Genomic DNA, 15,191 nt, shown 5'->3' with positions numbered 1-15,191 from the left:
GGGCGGAGTCAGCGCTAGACGGAGAACGGGACGGCGACCGTCGTCGTGCGCTAGCAGCGGCGGAGCGACCTCGGCAGGGGTGGGGCAATCGCGTCCGCGGCCACGGCAGGGCTGGCCTGCAGCGCGGCGTGCCGGGAGCCGGCCACCGCCGGGCCTTGGTGCGGCTGCGGCACGCTCGGCTGCACGTCGCCGTGCCGGTGGGAGAGGGGGGCGGCCACCGCCGGTGGGCGCTCGTGCGCCTGAGGCGCACAGCTGGGACGCCACCGGCCCGGCCGCGTGCAACGCGAGGAGGAGGAGGCCGCCGCGTTGGCCGCTCATGCGCCTGCGCAGCACAGCCGCGACGGCATCGCGTGCAGCAATGCGGAGGCGGCCGCCCTTTGGGGTTTGTCGATGCGCCGAGCCGAAGCTTTGCTGTCCATCGGCAGGGACTGAGAGGGGATAAGGCCGAGGGAAGCAGCAGGGGCGGCGCCTGGGGTGGAGGGCGCGCCTGGAGGAGGGTGGCAGCGCCTGGGGTGGAGAGCGCCTCGCGCTCGCCGGAGGAAGCCGCCTGGAGAGGATCTCGCCGGAGGAAGCTCGCGCTCGCGTGGAGGGGAGCTCGCCGGAGGAAGCTCGCGCAACCCTAGCCGGCAACGCCGGGACGAGCGGGCGCCGGAGTGTGGCGGAGGGAGGAGGAGACGCGCCGGGGGGAGCAGGAAGGAGGGAGGATGAGCCACGCCGGGGGGAGGGGGAAGGAGGGAGGAGGAGCTGCGCCGCCGCCGGCAGCTGCGCCTCTGCTGGGCCGCGAAACCATCTGCGGGCCGCGACTTCTCGTCGGAACGGGTCGAGCGAACGGGTGAGAAAGGAGAAAGGGACTGAGGGGCATCATTGTCTTTTCATATAGATGTCTTTTCTTTTTCTTTTTTTTTACCATTTAATCCAAACATTTTAGACGGTGTTACAAAGCAGGGGTAGACGGGAGCTTCGTTTGAAAAAAGCGAGGGTAAAATCACAAAGTTAAAAAAGAGGGGTAAAATCACAATTGAAGTACTGGACAAGGGCAAGAACGCAATTCTCCCATAAAAGTATGCATAAAAAATTCTAGATTTTTTATGGACAGGGAACAATATAAATATGACATATTTTAGCTTATTGCACTAAAAACTATTGTCGGGGACCTAACACCGGGGTACCCCAAGAGGAGGAACCAATAACCATCGAACGTTAAAAACTTCTGGACAGACAAGGGCGCCACTACGTTCCTTGCCCGAATGACGGGAGTTTGGTTCCGCCTCGCCCGACGCCTTTGGGCCAGCTCCGCTTCGCCCGAGGGCTGAGGGATAGACTCCGCCTCGCCCGACCCCCGAGGGACGGCTTGGTCTCGCCCGAGGGATAAGGACTGGTCTCCGCCTCGCCCGACGTCCGAGGACGAACCTCGCCTCACTCGATGTCCAAGGACTGGTTTCGTCTTGCCTGACAACCTCTCCCCGTTCCCTCATGATGATAGGTACAGGGTAGGATAAGACGTTCGGGTCAAGCGCGACTTTAAGGACCATACCCTGCGCCCCGGCAAGAAAGGTACTGCCAGGGAACGACGGGATGGGTGCTTTAGACCCTTCCGGGCGTAGCAGAGCCTGAAAAGTATTGCAAGTGCGTGCTCTTCGCCCTGTAGAGTTGTAGGCGCCGCCTTCAGCTCTGGGACACAGAACCCAACGAAGATATGTGACAACCACTATGGTCCAGGAAAGGACTCGCATCCTCCACAAATGACGGATGTGCGGTCCGCCAGATCGGAAGAGCTTGCTTCAGCCTCCGGATGCCCTCTCCAATCGGAAGACCTTGCCCACAGCGCTACTCCGGACCCCGACCTCGCGTCCCTCCGACAGAGACTCATAGGAACCAGAAGGCGTGCGGAGCAAGGCTGGGCGAGGCTCATAAGTCAAAACCACTGTACCAGAGTCCATACCCTGCGCGGGACAGTACTCTGTAGCCATCCTGATATTCTACAGTGACATTGACAGTATTGTAGACACTTGTCATCCTTTCGCACCCACCGGAATGGACAACAAGGCTTGGTAGACGTGAACAACAAGGCTAGGTAGCGTATACACCCAAGACCTCTTACTTGTAAAGCCAGCCCCTTCATCTATAAAAGGGAACGTGCTTCCTCCAACAAAGGGACCGACTTTTGATGGCACAACACACAACACACACAGTCAAGCTGCTACCAAGCTCTTGGCATCCTTTCGACCCTTCCATCAGAGACTTGGGACCAGTCCCTCTCTCGATCATTTGTACCTCCTACTACGAACTATTTTTCGATGCTAATAACACGAGCAGCAACAGACTAGACGTAGGGACATTCGGCCCGAACTAGTATAAACCTTGTATCCTTTAGCGCACCATCCGGGTCTAACGCGCATTACTATAAATTTATTTGCCGGTACTTGTACGAAACACCGACAACTATAATTGAAACAATACAATTAGTAGCGTAGGAGAGAAGAGAATCGTTGCGAAACTAGGATATAGCTGTTTCGAGAGCTAGTGAAGAAAACAAGAATCGTTTCAAGGAGAAACATTGCTTTTGTTCAAGTGTGTTTGGAACAGATTTGGATGATTTTGACCGGAAACTGAATCATTTCGAGTATGCAAACAAACCCTTACTCTTTTTCATCAAAAAAGTATCATTCTTATTTCTCAAAAAAATAAATATTTTTTAGCATTAACCAAATATATATAGACAATATTAATAGCATTCACAGTGCATACTAAATATTAGTAAATTAACCTTTGAATACATTTTTATAATAAACTTACGATACAAATGTTGTTATTATGTTTTATAAATAAGTTTGACTAGCGCAAAACTCTATCCGACACTCTTCTTAGGCGATGGGAGTAGAAAGCTAGTGGGGCTCCATTGAAGCACTCAAATTAAAGATTGTGAGGTAACCCGAAGATTGATTGGTTGTAAGATACTCCGGTGCTCATTGCACCGGAGATTGGTGAAGTGCAACTCTAATGAAGTCAAGTCTTAAAGAGCATCTTGTGATCTTCTAAAAGTACGAAACTGTGTCATACCAAGCTTGACACACCTCCATGGCCAGACAATTGATAATTCGGCCCCCTCTCGTTCGGGTGGGGTTGCCATCAGCTCCTACATCGACCACAAAAGCCTTACCGTCACGTTAAGCTCAAGGGTTCACCATTAGTCTTAACGTCACCAACCACTCATGGTAACCAATGTATATGCATTGATTAGCTCAATGGAAATGTCATTTGTGCTCTTTGGTGTTGTCAGGATCAGAACGTGCTACATATATAGAAATTGAATTTTTGAATATCTTATTACTATATTATCCTCTATTATGATTTTCTGATAAACACATACGTACCGCACGTACACATCCACTGGTTCTCTACTATAACGAGTGTTGTTTGATGGATCACCATGATTTTTTCCCATCTGAAAAATGGATTTTATTTCAATAATAATAATTCAACTATATTTTACAGGTAAACATGATTACATTTGATAATAATAAATTACATGTAAAAGCCCCAACTTTTTGAGGCAATTACGAATGAATTATAAATTACTTAACATCTTGTGTCCTATGCTGTATTGCTGAAGTTACCAACCAAAGACTTGCTCTGCACCACCTGTGAACTGTAATCCTTGTCCTGTTATACATCAGGCTTCAAAGCTGATCTGCAACTCTTCCTTGCCGACCATGAGGAAATGAGACCCTCTGTCGATCACCTTCTTGCCGTCCTCCCTCGCCCGGCTGAAATGTTCGCACGGGCTGACATCAAACCTGACGTTGGCCTTCTCCCCTGCCTTGATGTGCTGGCTCCTGAACCCGATCAGCTGGCTCACCGGCCGGCCATCCGTCTCATTGGGCCACCGGAGGAACATGAGCACCGAGTGCTTGCCGTCCATTGGTCCGTGGTTCTGCACCTCGACCTCCGCCGGGAACTTGAGCTGCTCACACCCGTCCGCGCCGATGTCATCGACGTGGTAATAGCTCGTGGTGTCCTTGGTCGTCGCGAACAGGCCGGCAAGTAGGCTCGTGCTAGGAGCCAGCTGGTTCTTGCCGCCGGTGACTAGCTGGTGTGAGAACTTGGAGTAGCTGAGGCCGTATCCAAACTTGTAGATGGTGTTGCCCCGGTAGAAGCGGTAGCTCCTGCCGGGGTATCCGGTGGCCGGATCGGCACGCATTCGCATGTCCGTCATGGGCACCTTAGTGAACTCCTCCGGGTACCATGTCACGGGCAACCTGCCGCTGGGGTTGTGGTCGCCGAAGAGGACTCTGGCGATGGCAAGCCCTCCTGCCTGGCCTGGGTAGCCTGCCCACAGGATGGCGCCGATCTTGGGGTTCGACTGCGCGAACGTGATGTCCACGGGGCCGCCCGTGAGCAGCACAAGGATCACCGGCCGCCTGGCCGCGCTGGCGACGGCGGTGATGAGGCTCTGCTGCTTTCCCGGGAGCAGCAGGCTCGTCCTGTCCAGCCCTTCCTTCTCCTGATCCTGGCTGAGCCCCATAAACAGGAACACATACTCCGACGAGCTCGCGAGCGCGGCCGCCTGGCCCGTCGCGGCGTAGCCGCAGGCCGCCGAGCTGCACCCGGCCAAGAACCGCACGTTCCTGACATAGCTCTGGATCCCCTCGAGCGGCGTGGTGGTCTCGCACGCGGGGCCGAAGTAGTTCCCGCTCAGCACGAGCGGGTCGTTGGCGTTGTGCCCGATCACGGCCGCGGAGCCCACCGCGGACCGGTCGAGCGGGAGGATGCCCGCGTCGTTCTTGAGGAGGACGATGCCGTCCTGCGCCGCCTCGAGGGCGAGGTTCTTGTGGTCGGCGGTGCACACGTCCGCAGCGCCAAGGCGGCCGTACAGCGCGTTGCCGCGCGGGTCGCCGTCGAAGTGGCCCAGCCGCATCCGCACGGCGAAGAGGTTGGTGAGCGCCTTGTCCACGTCCTTCTCCGTCATCTTCCCCTGCTGGATCGCGGCCATGCCGTGCTCCTGTGTGTAGGTCCCGCAGTTCAGGTCCAGTCCTGAAATTATAAATTAATAAAAGCCAGGTCAGTCATATTAGTGCAGTGTCTCGTACTTACTGATTAAAGTTCCCCGGCCAGTATAAACTTACCAGCCTTGAGGGCGACGGCGACGGTGTCCTCCGGCGTGGGCACGTAGCGCTGCGCGTCGTGCATGATGGCCACGGCGTCGCAGTCCGAGGACACGTAACCGTCGAGGCCCCAGGCGCCTCGGAACGTCTTGGTGAGCAGGTCGGAGCTGGCGCAGGCGGGCACGCCGTTGATCCCCGTGTAGGCGCACATGACGCAGCTGGCCTTGCCGTCGACGACGCAGCTCTGGAACGGCGGGTTGAACGTGTCGGCCAGGTCCTGCAGCGTCACCCGGGCGTCGAAGTCGTAGCGCGCCACGCCGTTCCAGTCCTCGAGGTCGTAGGCCGTGGCGTGCTTGCAGCACGCCGAGGCCTGCAGCGTCGCCGGAGCGCCGGCGGGGGTGCTGCCCTGGATGCCCCTGACGAAGGCGACGCCGTACTTGCTGGCCACGGCCGGGTCCTCACCGGGGGTCTCCTGCCCGCGGCCCCACCGCGGGTCCCGGAAGATGTTCACGTTGGGTGACCAGATGGTGAGCCCCTCCGCCTGCCCCAGGTTGTATAGCGCCCGGGCCTCCCGCCCGATGGCCTGCACGATACCAATTTTCACGTTACCATGGCAGGACGCAGCAAATCTCTCTAGCGATTAGACTAGCGAACGAACAAACAAATGCTGCCAACTTGGCTAACGATCATTCCATGAAGAATAGTAGGACTGTAGGACATGCTTCGGTTGCACGCTCAACAAGTTGGTGATTGCCACTTTGGCAATTGTTAAAGTGGGTTACCGATAGGTGTGAGTTGTACTGCTGTTCCCTCAATTATGTACGCGCATTCCGAACGATGGATCGATCATGGAGGGTGCGGGTGCAAAGCAACGTGACAAAGACAGGCACATGCATCTGCATGCGGCCCTGAATGAAAAACAGTACCGTGTCTCATGGTTCGAACGCACTAACGACATTTCTCTATCGTCTTTAGGTTGACGACAACAGGATGCAAAGTGGTGTCATGTTCACCTATATATTTCACGTAATCTGAAGTCAGAACGTTACGAACAAAATAACTGAGGCATTGCTTCTTCCTGTTTTTTTTTTCTAAAAACAAAAAAACTATTTCACTTTAGAATCGTTCCAGGTAGTCAAAGGTTATATAAATTAGCCAAACAATTCGGCTAGTGATTAGGAAACGGTTCCCGGCAACCAAAGGAGCCCTTACCCTGTTCTGCAGTAAGCATACCGATTATTGTTGGGACGACATATATCGCCATCAGTATTCGATTATTATATATCAATCAAGCTGGATCAAAAGTCATCCAGCGAGCCCCAGCGCACGAATGGTGTGAGATCAGTGAAGCTGTAACAGTTGCATTGGTTGCCACACCAATCAATGGACCCGGTGCTGGCCGAAACAAAAGCAAGGGGCGTGCTCGATCTATCAGAGCGTAGTACTGCACTAGCCACTAGTAGGCGAGAAGACGCGTACCTTTGCAACCACCGCATATCGTACTACACCTGCGACCAATCAGAGTCATATTCTGAACGTACTACACCTCTCATCCTCTACCTACCATAACTGTTACTGCGCTGTCTTTGCACTGTGGCCGTGACGGCGGAAGTTACAGCCGCCATTTTGGAAGTATAGTCCGTACGGCCAATTTAATTTACACACATGATACATTTTGTTAAAATTAAATAAAATACACACATGATACATTTGCACTACAACCCATGTCCAATTTAATTTTACCACAAGGAAAAAACATGCGTATGTACAGCTCAGCATGCTAGTTTTCAGTGAAAAGTTGCAAGTCAGGAGAGTTTTGCAAGCATATATAGTTGTCAATATTCAAAATATACTATACTCCTTCAGTCCAGAAAAGAATATAACTATGCGATTTGTGCAAGTCTAATAACTAGCTCAAATTTAACTAAAGTTTATAGTAAATAATATTGACATTTATGTCTCCAAGTAGATTAATAATTTAATGTAAATATTAATATTTTTTATAATTTTATTCATTGTTTGTGACTCTAAAAAAGTGAGAGTTATATATTTTTGTTAGATGGAAGGAGTACGACACAAGGATGTGACCCACACTATCTTACTGTACCAAAGGCGGTCCTGCTAGAAGAAACATTCCGTATATATATAGATAATATCTATGAAAATGACGCACCAATTAAATGTTTGCAGTGACATTCATGAATTTCATGATATTTTGGCCTTGTTTGCTTTGCTGAAAAGCCATGACTGAAAATACTGTTCGCTGATTTGTTGTGAGAGAAAAATACTATTCGTTCGCTGAAATAGTACGGCTCATAAGACAAGCGCCTTCGTTCCTAGTCTTTGATTTTGCGTATATGAACATTTAATTTGCAGACTAATCGTAGCTCTAGAATCTAGCTTTCTGGTTTCATATCTGTATATTAGTTGGCTTCAAGTCTCCCTCTCCCAGTCCCGCACCTCTTGTCCGGTCTCATTTTTTAAGGTGCCACGAGGCAGTGATAGGGGCGCACGGACTGGGCTTTGGACCCATCGTCCACGGAATTTTCCTCCCCATTGCCGTGCCTAATCTCTCTCAGACATTCACATCACAGGGATAGAGATGTGCTTGTATTAAAAAACTGAATATACGTGCATGCTGTGAGCATCTTCCTCTAGCAATCTGTGTTTTCAATATGAAAACATATATAGTGCAATGCACGCCCATACAGCATATACGGTAGACGTGGTCTGTTAATTAGGTACTTAGGTAGGCGCATCGCATGCCGGCGGTGGTGGTTACGTACCTGGCCGATGCGGAACCAGAGGCCGTCGTCGAAGGAGGCAGTGGTGAGCAGCACCTGCGGGAAGCTGGTGACGCCGGTGACGGTGCCGTTGAACCGCATGCCGTGGCCCCAGAAGGCGAGCCCGTGCAGCCCCTCCGACCACCACTTGTACGGCGGCACGCTCAGCCGCGGCACCCCCGCCGCCTCGTCGCCCAGCTGCGACACCTTCTCCGCCACCGTCAGCCGCGACACCAGGTCCGCCGCGCGCCGCGCCGCGGGGAGCGAACGGTCGCAGAAAGGGTAGGCCCGCGACGGCGACGACGGGCCGCACGAGAACAGCGGGTCGCTCCCCGCCACGGTCGATGAAAAGAACAGTGCCAGCAGGAGCACCATCGCCGTGCTTGTTGCATTGTGGAAGGAGAAGAAGGTACGACGACCCATGGCGATCGAAGTATACTTTGCTATCGGCGGAGGGAGCTAGAAGACGTGACTCGTGAGAAGGACCAGTGCGCTTATATAAACGTCTTCGGCCAATGGAAGGCCGCCACGTTTTCTAGCTAGATCCTTTTCCTTTCTCATGAAAAGGGATACAAGATCTATATATATGGATTTTTTTTTCATCTTTCTATTTTGGTTCCAAATAATTTGGTTTCATCTACTAGTAGTGCTTATTGTCAAGGCATTGCCTTTTTTTTTCTGTTATTAAACTAATCTTTCCCCGATTCACCTACTATTTGTGGCGTGGTTAAGTGTTTCGTGTCCTGAAGTGTATGCCAAATCGTCCTTCAAAAAAGTGATCAAGCTTGAATCGATACGAGTTGGACTTACTACCTACTGTATTTAATGAGAATATGTATTTCCCAACTCATATCGACGACCTTATCTTGCTGCATGATTTCTCATCTGTAACACCCAAAATTTGCCTCTTTTAGAAAATAGGTTTAAAATGATTTAATTTTGTATTTTGTGCTCATAAAATGTAGAAATAAATAAATTACTCATGAATTTAAAATTTATCATAAAATAGTAACATGTATGTGCATTCATGCCGCTGCATATTATTTTGTGAATGTTTGGTATCGATCAAAATTTCAAAGAGAATTGAAATTTGAATTGAAAATGCTTTTGGAAATTTTGTTTGGAAAAGTAAAAAGGAAATTTCTTTCCTTTCCTCCCCTTCTCTGTTTTAGGCCCGCTGACCTTTTCTCCCCACCGCGCCAGCCCAGCTCGGCCTCCCCTTGGCGATCCGCGCCAGCCTAGCTCCGCGCCGGCCCAGCCGAGCCGAGCGGCCTTCCAGCAACTGCCGCCGCCCCCTTCCCTCTTCAGCGACTGACAGCCGGCCCCGCCTGTCAGAGCCGCCCCCTTCCTCCCGCAACCGCAGCGTGCGTCAGCCGCAACCGCTGCCCGCGCCCACATCGCACATCGTGGGAGCGCCCCCCGCGCCCCGGCCTCTACAAAACGGAGCCCACGCCCGAGCCGCCCCCCTTCTGCCTCTCCCCGCTCCCTCTCGCGTCGCCTGTGCCCGAGGAGACTGCCGCGCCGTGGACGCCATGATCCGCCATCCACTGAGCTCGGAACCGCCGCGCGGCCCGCCTTCCCCGAGCCGTCTCCAACCACTTTCTTCCCTGCGGTGAGACCCCCATGCTCCCCTCCTTCGTACCATGCCCTTAATTTCATGTTTCACGGCTTCTAGAGCCCTATCCGCGAGCGCCGTCAACCTCCGGCCGCCGGCCATGGCGACCGCGTTCTCCAGCCACCTCTTTGGCCTTGGCGAGTTCCCTTGCTCCCGCTCTCTCTCCCGGTGCCCTCGGTTCTCCGAACCGTGGCCCCTAGCCCTGTACCGCGTGCTCCGGCGACCTCTACACCGCCGGCAATGGCGCCTTGCCGTCGGGAACACTGTTCCGGCTGGCCACCCCTTCCTCTCTCTCCCCAGATCCATTTCTAGCCGTTCATTTCAAATCCGACGGCCACCGTTGGCCAATACCCCTTCGCGGGTGATTATGCTAAAGAGCCCCTCGAGTTCGGCCAAATAAAACCCGCCGTCCTTAGCGTATTTCTCCGTGTACGCTTTCTTGTTTTGAAAGTGTAAAGTTCACTGCTTGAGTTTAAAATACGTTTTTAGTATTTACAGAAATGCCATTTGTACTGTTTTGCTTATAAAATCGTCGTTTTAGCTCCGAATTAACCCGTTCCAATTGCGTTAGCTTCATAATTACATAATCTACGCATTAGTACCACTGTTGATCAAGTTTGGAACTTTTAAATTTCACGGTTAGATTTAATTAAATATATTGCTATAGGAAATCCCGTTTAAATCATAACTTTCGCATTTTAGCTCCGTTTTTCGTGAACTTCGCGTTGACGTGATCGTAGCGAGACGTAGATTATTTTCATAAACAGTTGATCTTGTTTTCTATACTGTTGGTGTACTGTTCTAATTATAGGAATGTTTGCTTTGCATGAAAGCCTTTGGAATGTTGTATGTTGTCGTGTTGGTCGCGTTCAGACAGTGAGGAGAACGTTGGAGACCAAGAATTCTTCGACGACCAGTAGGACCAGCAAGAGTTTGTGAACTAAGGCAAGTATAGCATGGGCCTACCTTGATGTCCTATTCACTTTAATCATTTACTCATGTGCATGTGTCTAATTTTGGTAACCATAAGGACATTCTAGTCATTGATGACTTATTCCCTTGACTCCTATGGGTTAATTGCATATGGGTAGATTGCTAGTGCTCTAATTGAACATGATCTACATGATGATGAATGGTTCTATGGAACTAAAAGTATAACATGATTTATAACAACTGATCCATAGGGCGAAGGTGCAAATGACTTTTGATCATGTTGCTCCCGGCCCTCCATAAGGACTTATCTTTCGGCAAAAGCTGGGACTGACAGTGCAACCGGGAGAGTCATATGGCTCTGACTTTAGCTCAGTAATAGGACCTTTTCTAGCTTGTTAGAGGTTACCTTTATGGCGCAAATGGGGCTTACCACGTTGGATATAGGACTGCCTCTGTTCCTATGTGTATAGCCGCGATGGATATGTGCCATAGGAAAGGGGGGATTCCTACATCTGTCTGCCGAGGAAACCTAGCGGCCCTAACTTGTTAGAGAAACCTATGAAATGGCTTCATAGTGTACCCTGCTCGCTCACCTTGGCAGTGACATGGGAGTAATTAACCCGGGCATATGGGAATCACGACTCGTGGTGAATGTGCACCACCTATGCAGAGGGTTACAAACTGTTATAACAGCCGTGCCCACAGTCACGAGCGGCCCGAAAAACTCACAGAATAACTGGTTACTTGTTGATGATCATTTAAGATGTTCTATGATGATATATGATACACTTGACCCTGATATATGTTCTTATGGGATTAAATGTGAGCTTAAGCAAAATTTGATAATACCTGATAATAAAAGCTTATTTTACTAAAAATGCTAACTGCAGTAAATCAGTGTCAACCTTTTTAAGCTTCATAACCCCATGTTAACTTGTTAAGTACGGGATGTACTTACGCTTGTTTATTTTCTTTATTTGGATAAAAATCCCAGATGGGTAACAGATGACAACGGATATAAGGAATTTCCTGAGGATTTTTAGGCTTGTGGTCAATCAGTTGACCTTCCCTGTGATGAAGCCCCACGAGAGAGTTATCTTTTTATATTCCGCTGTGTGATGTAAGACTAAGTTATATTATGGATCTGATGTAAGAGACACCATGATGATACTTTATGTAATTTGTCAGCTTGTGTGTGTGATTGATCCCTGGGCACACATGAGTTAGTGCATTCAATTTTATCCTTAAAATTGGGTGTGACATCATCTGTGCTCTCATTTGTGCCAAAGCCAAAAATATTGGTCTAGACTACTATATTGTAGGATACAAAGAAGTTTTTCTTTTGCTACGTTCTTCATTATGAAATCTATATAAGGTAGCGAAACCCAATCATTTCAAATTTATTCTAGATTGTAAAAGATTCTAGGTGAGATAACCCCCAGTATCAATTAAAAAGGGCATCATAATTCACATGAGTACCAATTGTTAATGTCTATCAACCCAAATATGATAATTACATGATCTCTTTAGATTAAGAGAGTGTCATTTGCTTTACCCTATTAATTGATATGTCGTAGACTTTCTGTATGATATATACCTTATATTTGAGGATGGAGGGGGTAAATGTCGACTTGACTAATGCATTACTATAAGAAGATTTGATTGCTTCTCCAAAATAGATCAATATTAATCACATTTATATTATTTGCAGCAGTTTGTAGTTATTCAATGTATAGTAGCACCTATAGGGACTGTGACGTCTAAGAGGGGGTCGGTTTTGAGTTAGGCTTTCTAAAAACTTCTACTCTAAACTTGACCTCTAATTTTCACTTATCAAAATCTATGCAGTAAAGTAATTTATTTAGATGTGCAGTGTATTGCTATCTCTACAGCAAAGAGTATGCAACCTAGGTTCCAATCCTATCAGCTAGCCTAACAAGCTAATCTAGAATATTAAGGATACAACCTAGGTACATAAATTAAAGTGTGGAAGCTTAATTGAGATAGAGATACAAACTTCCATCGATGACTAGTATTTTTATCGAGGTAACAAGAAGCTCATGCTTGCCCCTAGTTCTTGTTGTAGCCCCTCGGAAGGGCAAAGCTCCTGATTAGGTAACTCTGTGGATAGCCTTCGGGCCTTTCCCATGAGCAAGTAGGGTTTCTGAGATGGTCTCTCTTGGACCAGTTTCTCGTTGTCTTCACTATCGAGCTTCCTAGTCAAAACGCCATAGGCCTTGTTTCCTCCGGTACACTGATGGTGTCCACACTATAAACACGGTTGCAGTGATCTCGCAAGACTACAAACCCCTTCAAGTACAACAATGATGCACGCAAGCACTGAGCGAAGCAAGAGGTATGCAAACCTCAATAACACTAGGCCTAAACCTAGATCAAGCACTTTTAGCAGTGGTCTAATTAGCCTAAGCACTTCGCAAAAGCACCTACACTATCCACCTAATATTTCCCTAAGCAGTTTTGGTGGCTAAAGCACAAATGGATGAGCCTCAACTCTCCACACACTTCCATCAGCTGTAGCACACTTCAAATGGTTGAGCAATGGGGTATATGTAGCCCCAACATTCAAAATAAAGTAGCTGTTTCTAGCCACTAACAACTTTTCTATGAGCATAGGAGCTTTTGAACAGTAGCACCAGAGCTTCGGTGATGCCATGTAAACTATACATTGGAAGTAGCCAGTTATACATTTGTAGTGAGCACCGAAGGTTTGGAACGGTAGCACCAGAGGTTTTCGATGGCACAATGAACTTCTGGTGGGTATCGGAGCTTGCACTGAAGTTTATACGGAGTTTCCCGCTGTTCAATTTTCAGCAAGACAAACTTTTGTATTTTGGCCGTAACTTTTTGATGTTCTTGGACTTTTTGGAAAACTAATAAAGAGCTCTACAACTTTGAACTGATATCGTATCAATTTGAGTATATCCAAAATAACGAGACAAGATCAATTCACCCATCTCTCTGTCTCGCCTTCAACGTCTTCAATTTCCTTTCTTCTTTTTATTTGGGCTTCATCTATTTGATGTCTTGGGCTTCATGCAAGTATTCTATGGTCTTAAACTCAGCTCCTTGATCTTCCTTGAGGTGTTAATCACTTGATCTTAATTCGTGCTGCCTTTTGTCCAAGCCATCCTTGCATTCAAATGAACTAAATATCTTATATACTATCAAACCGCATTAGTCCATTTGACAATGTTATTAATCAATCACCAAAATCACATTTGACCCTTGCTAGGTGCCATTTTCCTTGTGATACCAATCAACAAAATCTTAAAATATAATACAGATTCAAAGGGACAACTTTGTTTTTGTGGACTATGGAATTTGTCATAGAAATCAAAATGCAGGTCCAATAGTTGGATTATCAAATGTTAATTTTGGTCTTTAGCTAAGGATCCCATACACTCATACACACTATGATTAGAAAGAAGAGCACTACCATACTTTTCCTAAACGAGTATGTCTATACAAAAACTGACTCATTGATAAGAAAATTACAGAACTCGATTTTCTATAGAAACCCAAGTTCTTATCCCTCATGTGCCCATACTTAAAGTATCTCTTCCCCTATATATATGCCCACCAACAACAAATGGGGGACAACAAAACTTTTTTTTTTCATTTCTTGTGTGGCAGTATATATTGCCATTAACTCTAGTGTGAGATGGTAGTCATATTTTTTTTTGAAAGGGGAGCAAGATATTTTTTTGTTATGAAGTATATTAGATGAAGGAAAGGAAAAAAAGTGAGAATACAAAAAGGTTACATAAAATAACTTTAGACCTACATCCATACTAGAACCACTATAAGAAACCATACCACTTTCAACAACTCTAAAGCAAACAATTGTAACTCTGAAGCATTCATACTAGAACAACTATAAGAAACCATACTAGAACATGTGCCCTCTAACTGGGAATCATCTATGCCTCATGTACGCTATCTTATAACATGCATCAAGGTAAACATAGTAGATCTCATTCAAGCATAGTACGCAATTGGTCTTCCGTATGATGTACCCTGATAGTGAAAACAAATTTTGGTAATCATTGATGGTAACCAAGATGATGGCTATTAGCATGAAAGTCTCGCTTTGATACTCATCCCACATGTGGACCCTTGTTCCCAAAGTTTCTTCATGTCTTCCAATAATGGCCCCAAGAACACATCTTTCTCAATGCTAGTCTGTTTATGATCTAGAAATAAGATGGCCAATAAAAAGTACATGTAATTCTCACACAATCATGGAAGAAGGTTGTAAAGGGTAAGGATGAATGGCCATGTGCTATGCGTGCTACTCAAGTCACAAAACTGATTCACCCCATTGGTACTAAGTACGAACTTGATGTTCCTTGGCTCATCAAGAAACTTCGGGTACATGGTGTCAAAATGCTTCCATTGTCGAGCATTGGCACCATGTTGAAGCTTGCCATTGCCCATCCTATCCTCATGAGATGCATGCTTGAACATCATCTTAGCATCCTTAGGGTTTCCAAATAGAGACCACAAGCGACCGACCACTTGTAGATACCACATCACCAGGGCAAGGATTCTTCTATAATTGTAACCTTCTTCATCCTCCTCATGAGAAACCTTACCACTCTTTTTGCTGCCCTTCTTCTTTGGTGCCCTTGAGGCCCCCTCATCTTTTGCATGGACTCAACATAAGCATTCCTCTGGTTGCTCGTGCTATAGCTCGAACAACTGATGAACCTCTACCTTTGGTACATGATATAG

General features: G+C 47.9%; 1 protein-coding gene across 1 annotated transcript; it reads right to left on the bottom strand.

Annotated features, from left to right (window-relative positions):
• Positions 1 to 3,434: 3,434 nt before the first annotated feature.
• LOC136483780 (probable beta-D-xylosidase 7) lies at positions 3,435 to 8,338 on the bottom strand. The gene is made up of 3 exons (XM_066480943.1): positions 7,892 to 8,338; positions 5,127 to 5,688; positions 3,435 to 5,034 (listed from the first exon to the last, which is right to left on the bottom strand). Exons 1-3 carry the CDS (start codon positions 8,309 to 8,311, stop codon positions 3,674 to 3,676), a joined length of 2,343 nt encoding a protein of 780 aa, XP_066337040.1. The 5' UTR covers positions 8,312 to 8,338; the 3' UTR covers positions 3,435 to 3,673.
• Positions 8,339 to 15,191: the final 6,853 nt, after the last annotated feature.

This window comes from Miscanthus floridulus, chromosome 9, assembly GCF_019320115.1.
Source record: "Miscanthus floridulus cultivar M001 chromosome 9, ASM1932011v1, whole genome shotgun sequence".
In the NCBI taxonomy this organism is placed as follows: domain Eukaryota; kingdom Viridiplantae; phylum Streptophyta; class Magnoliopsida; order Poales; family Poaceae; genus Miscanthus; species Miscanthus floridulus.
Note: the sequence above shows the minus strand (reverse complement) of the source record. Positions and strands in the feature narration are given on the sequence as shown.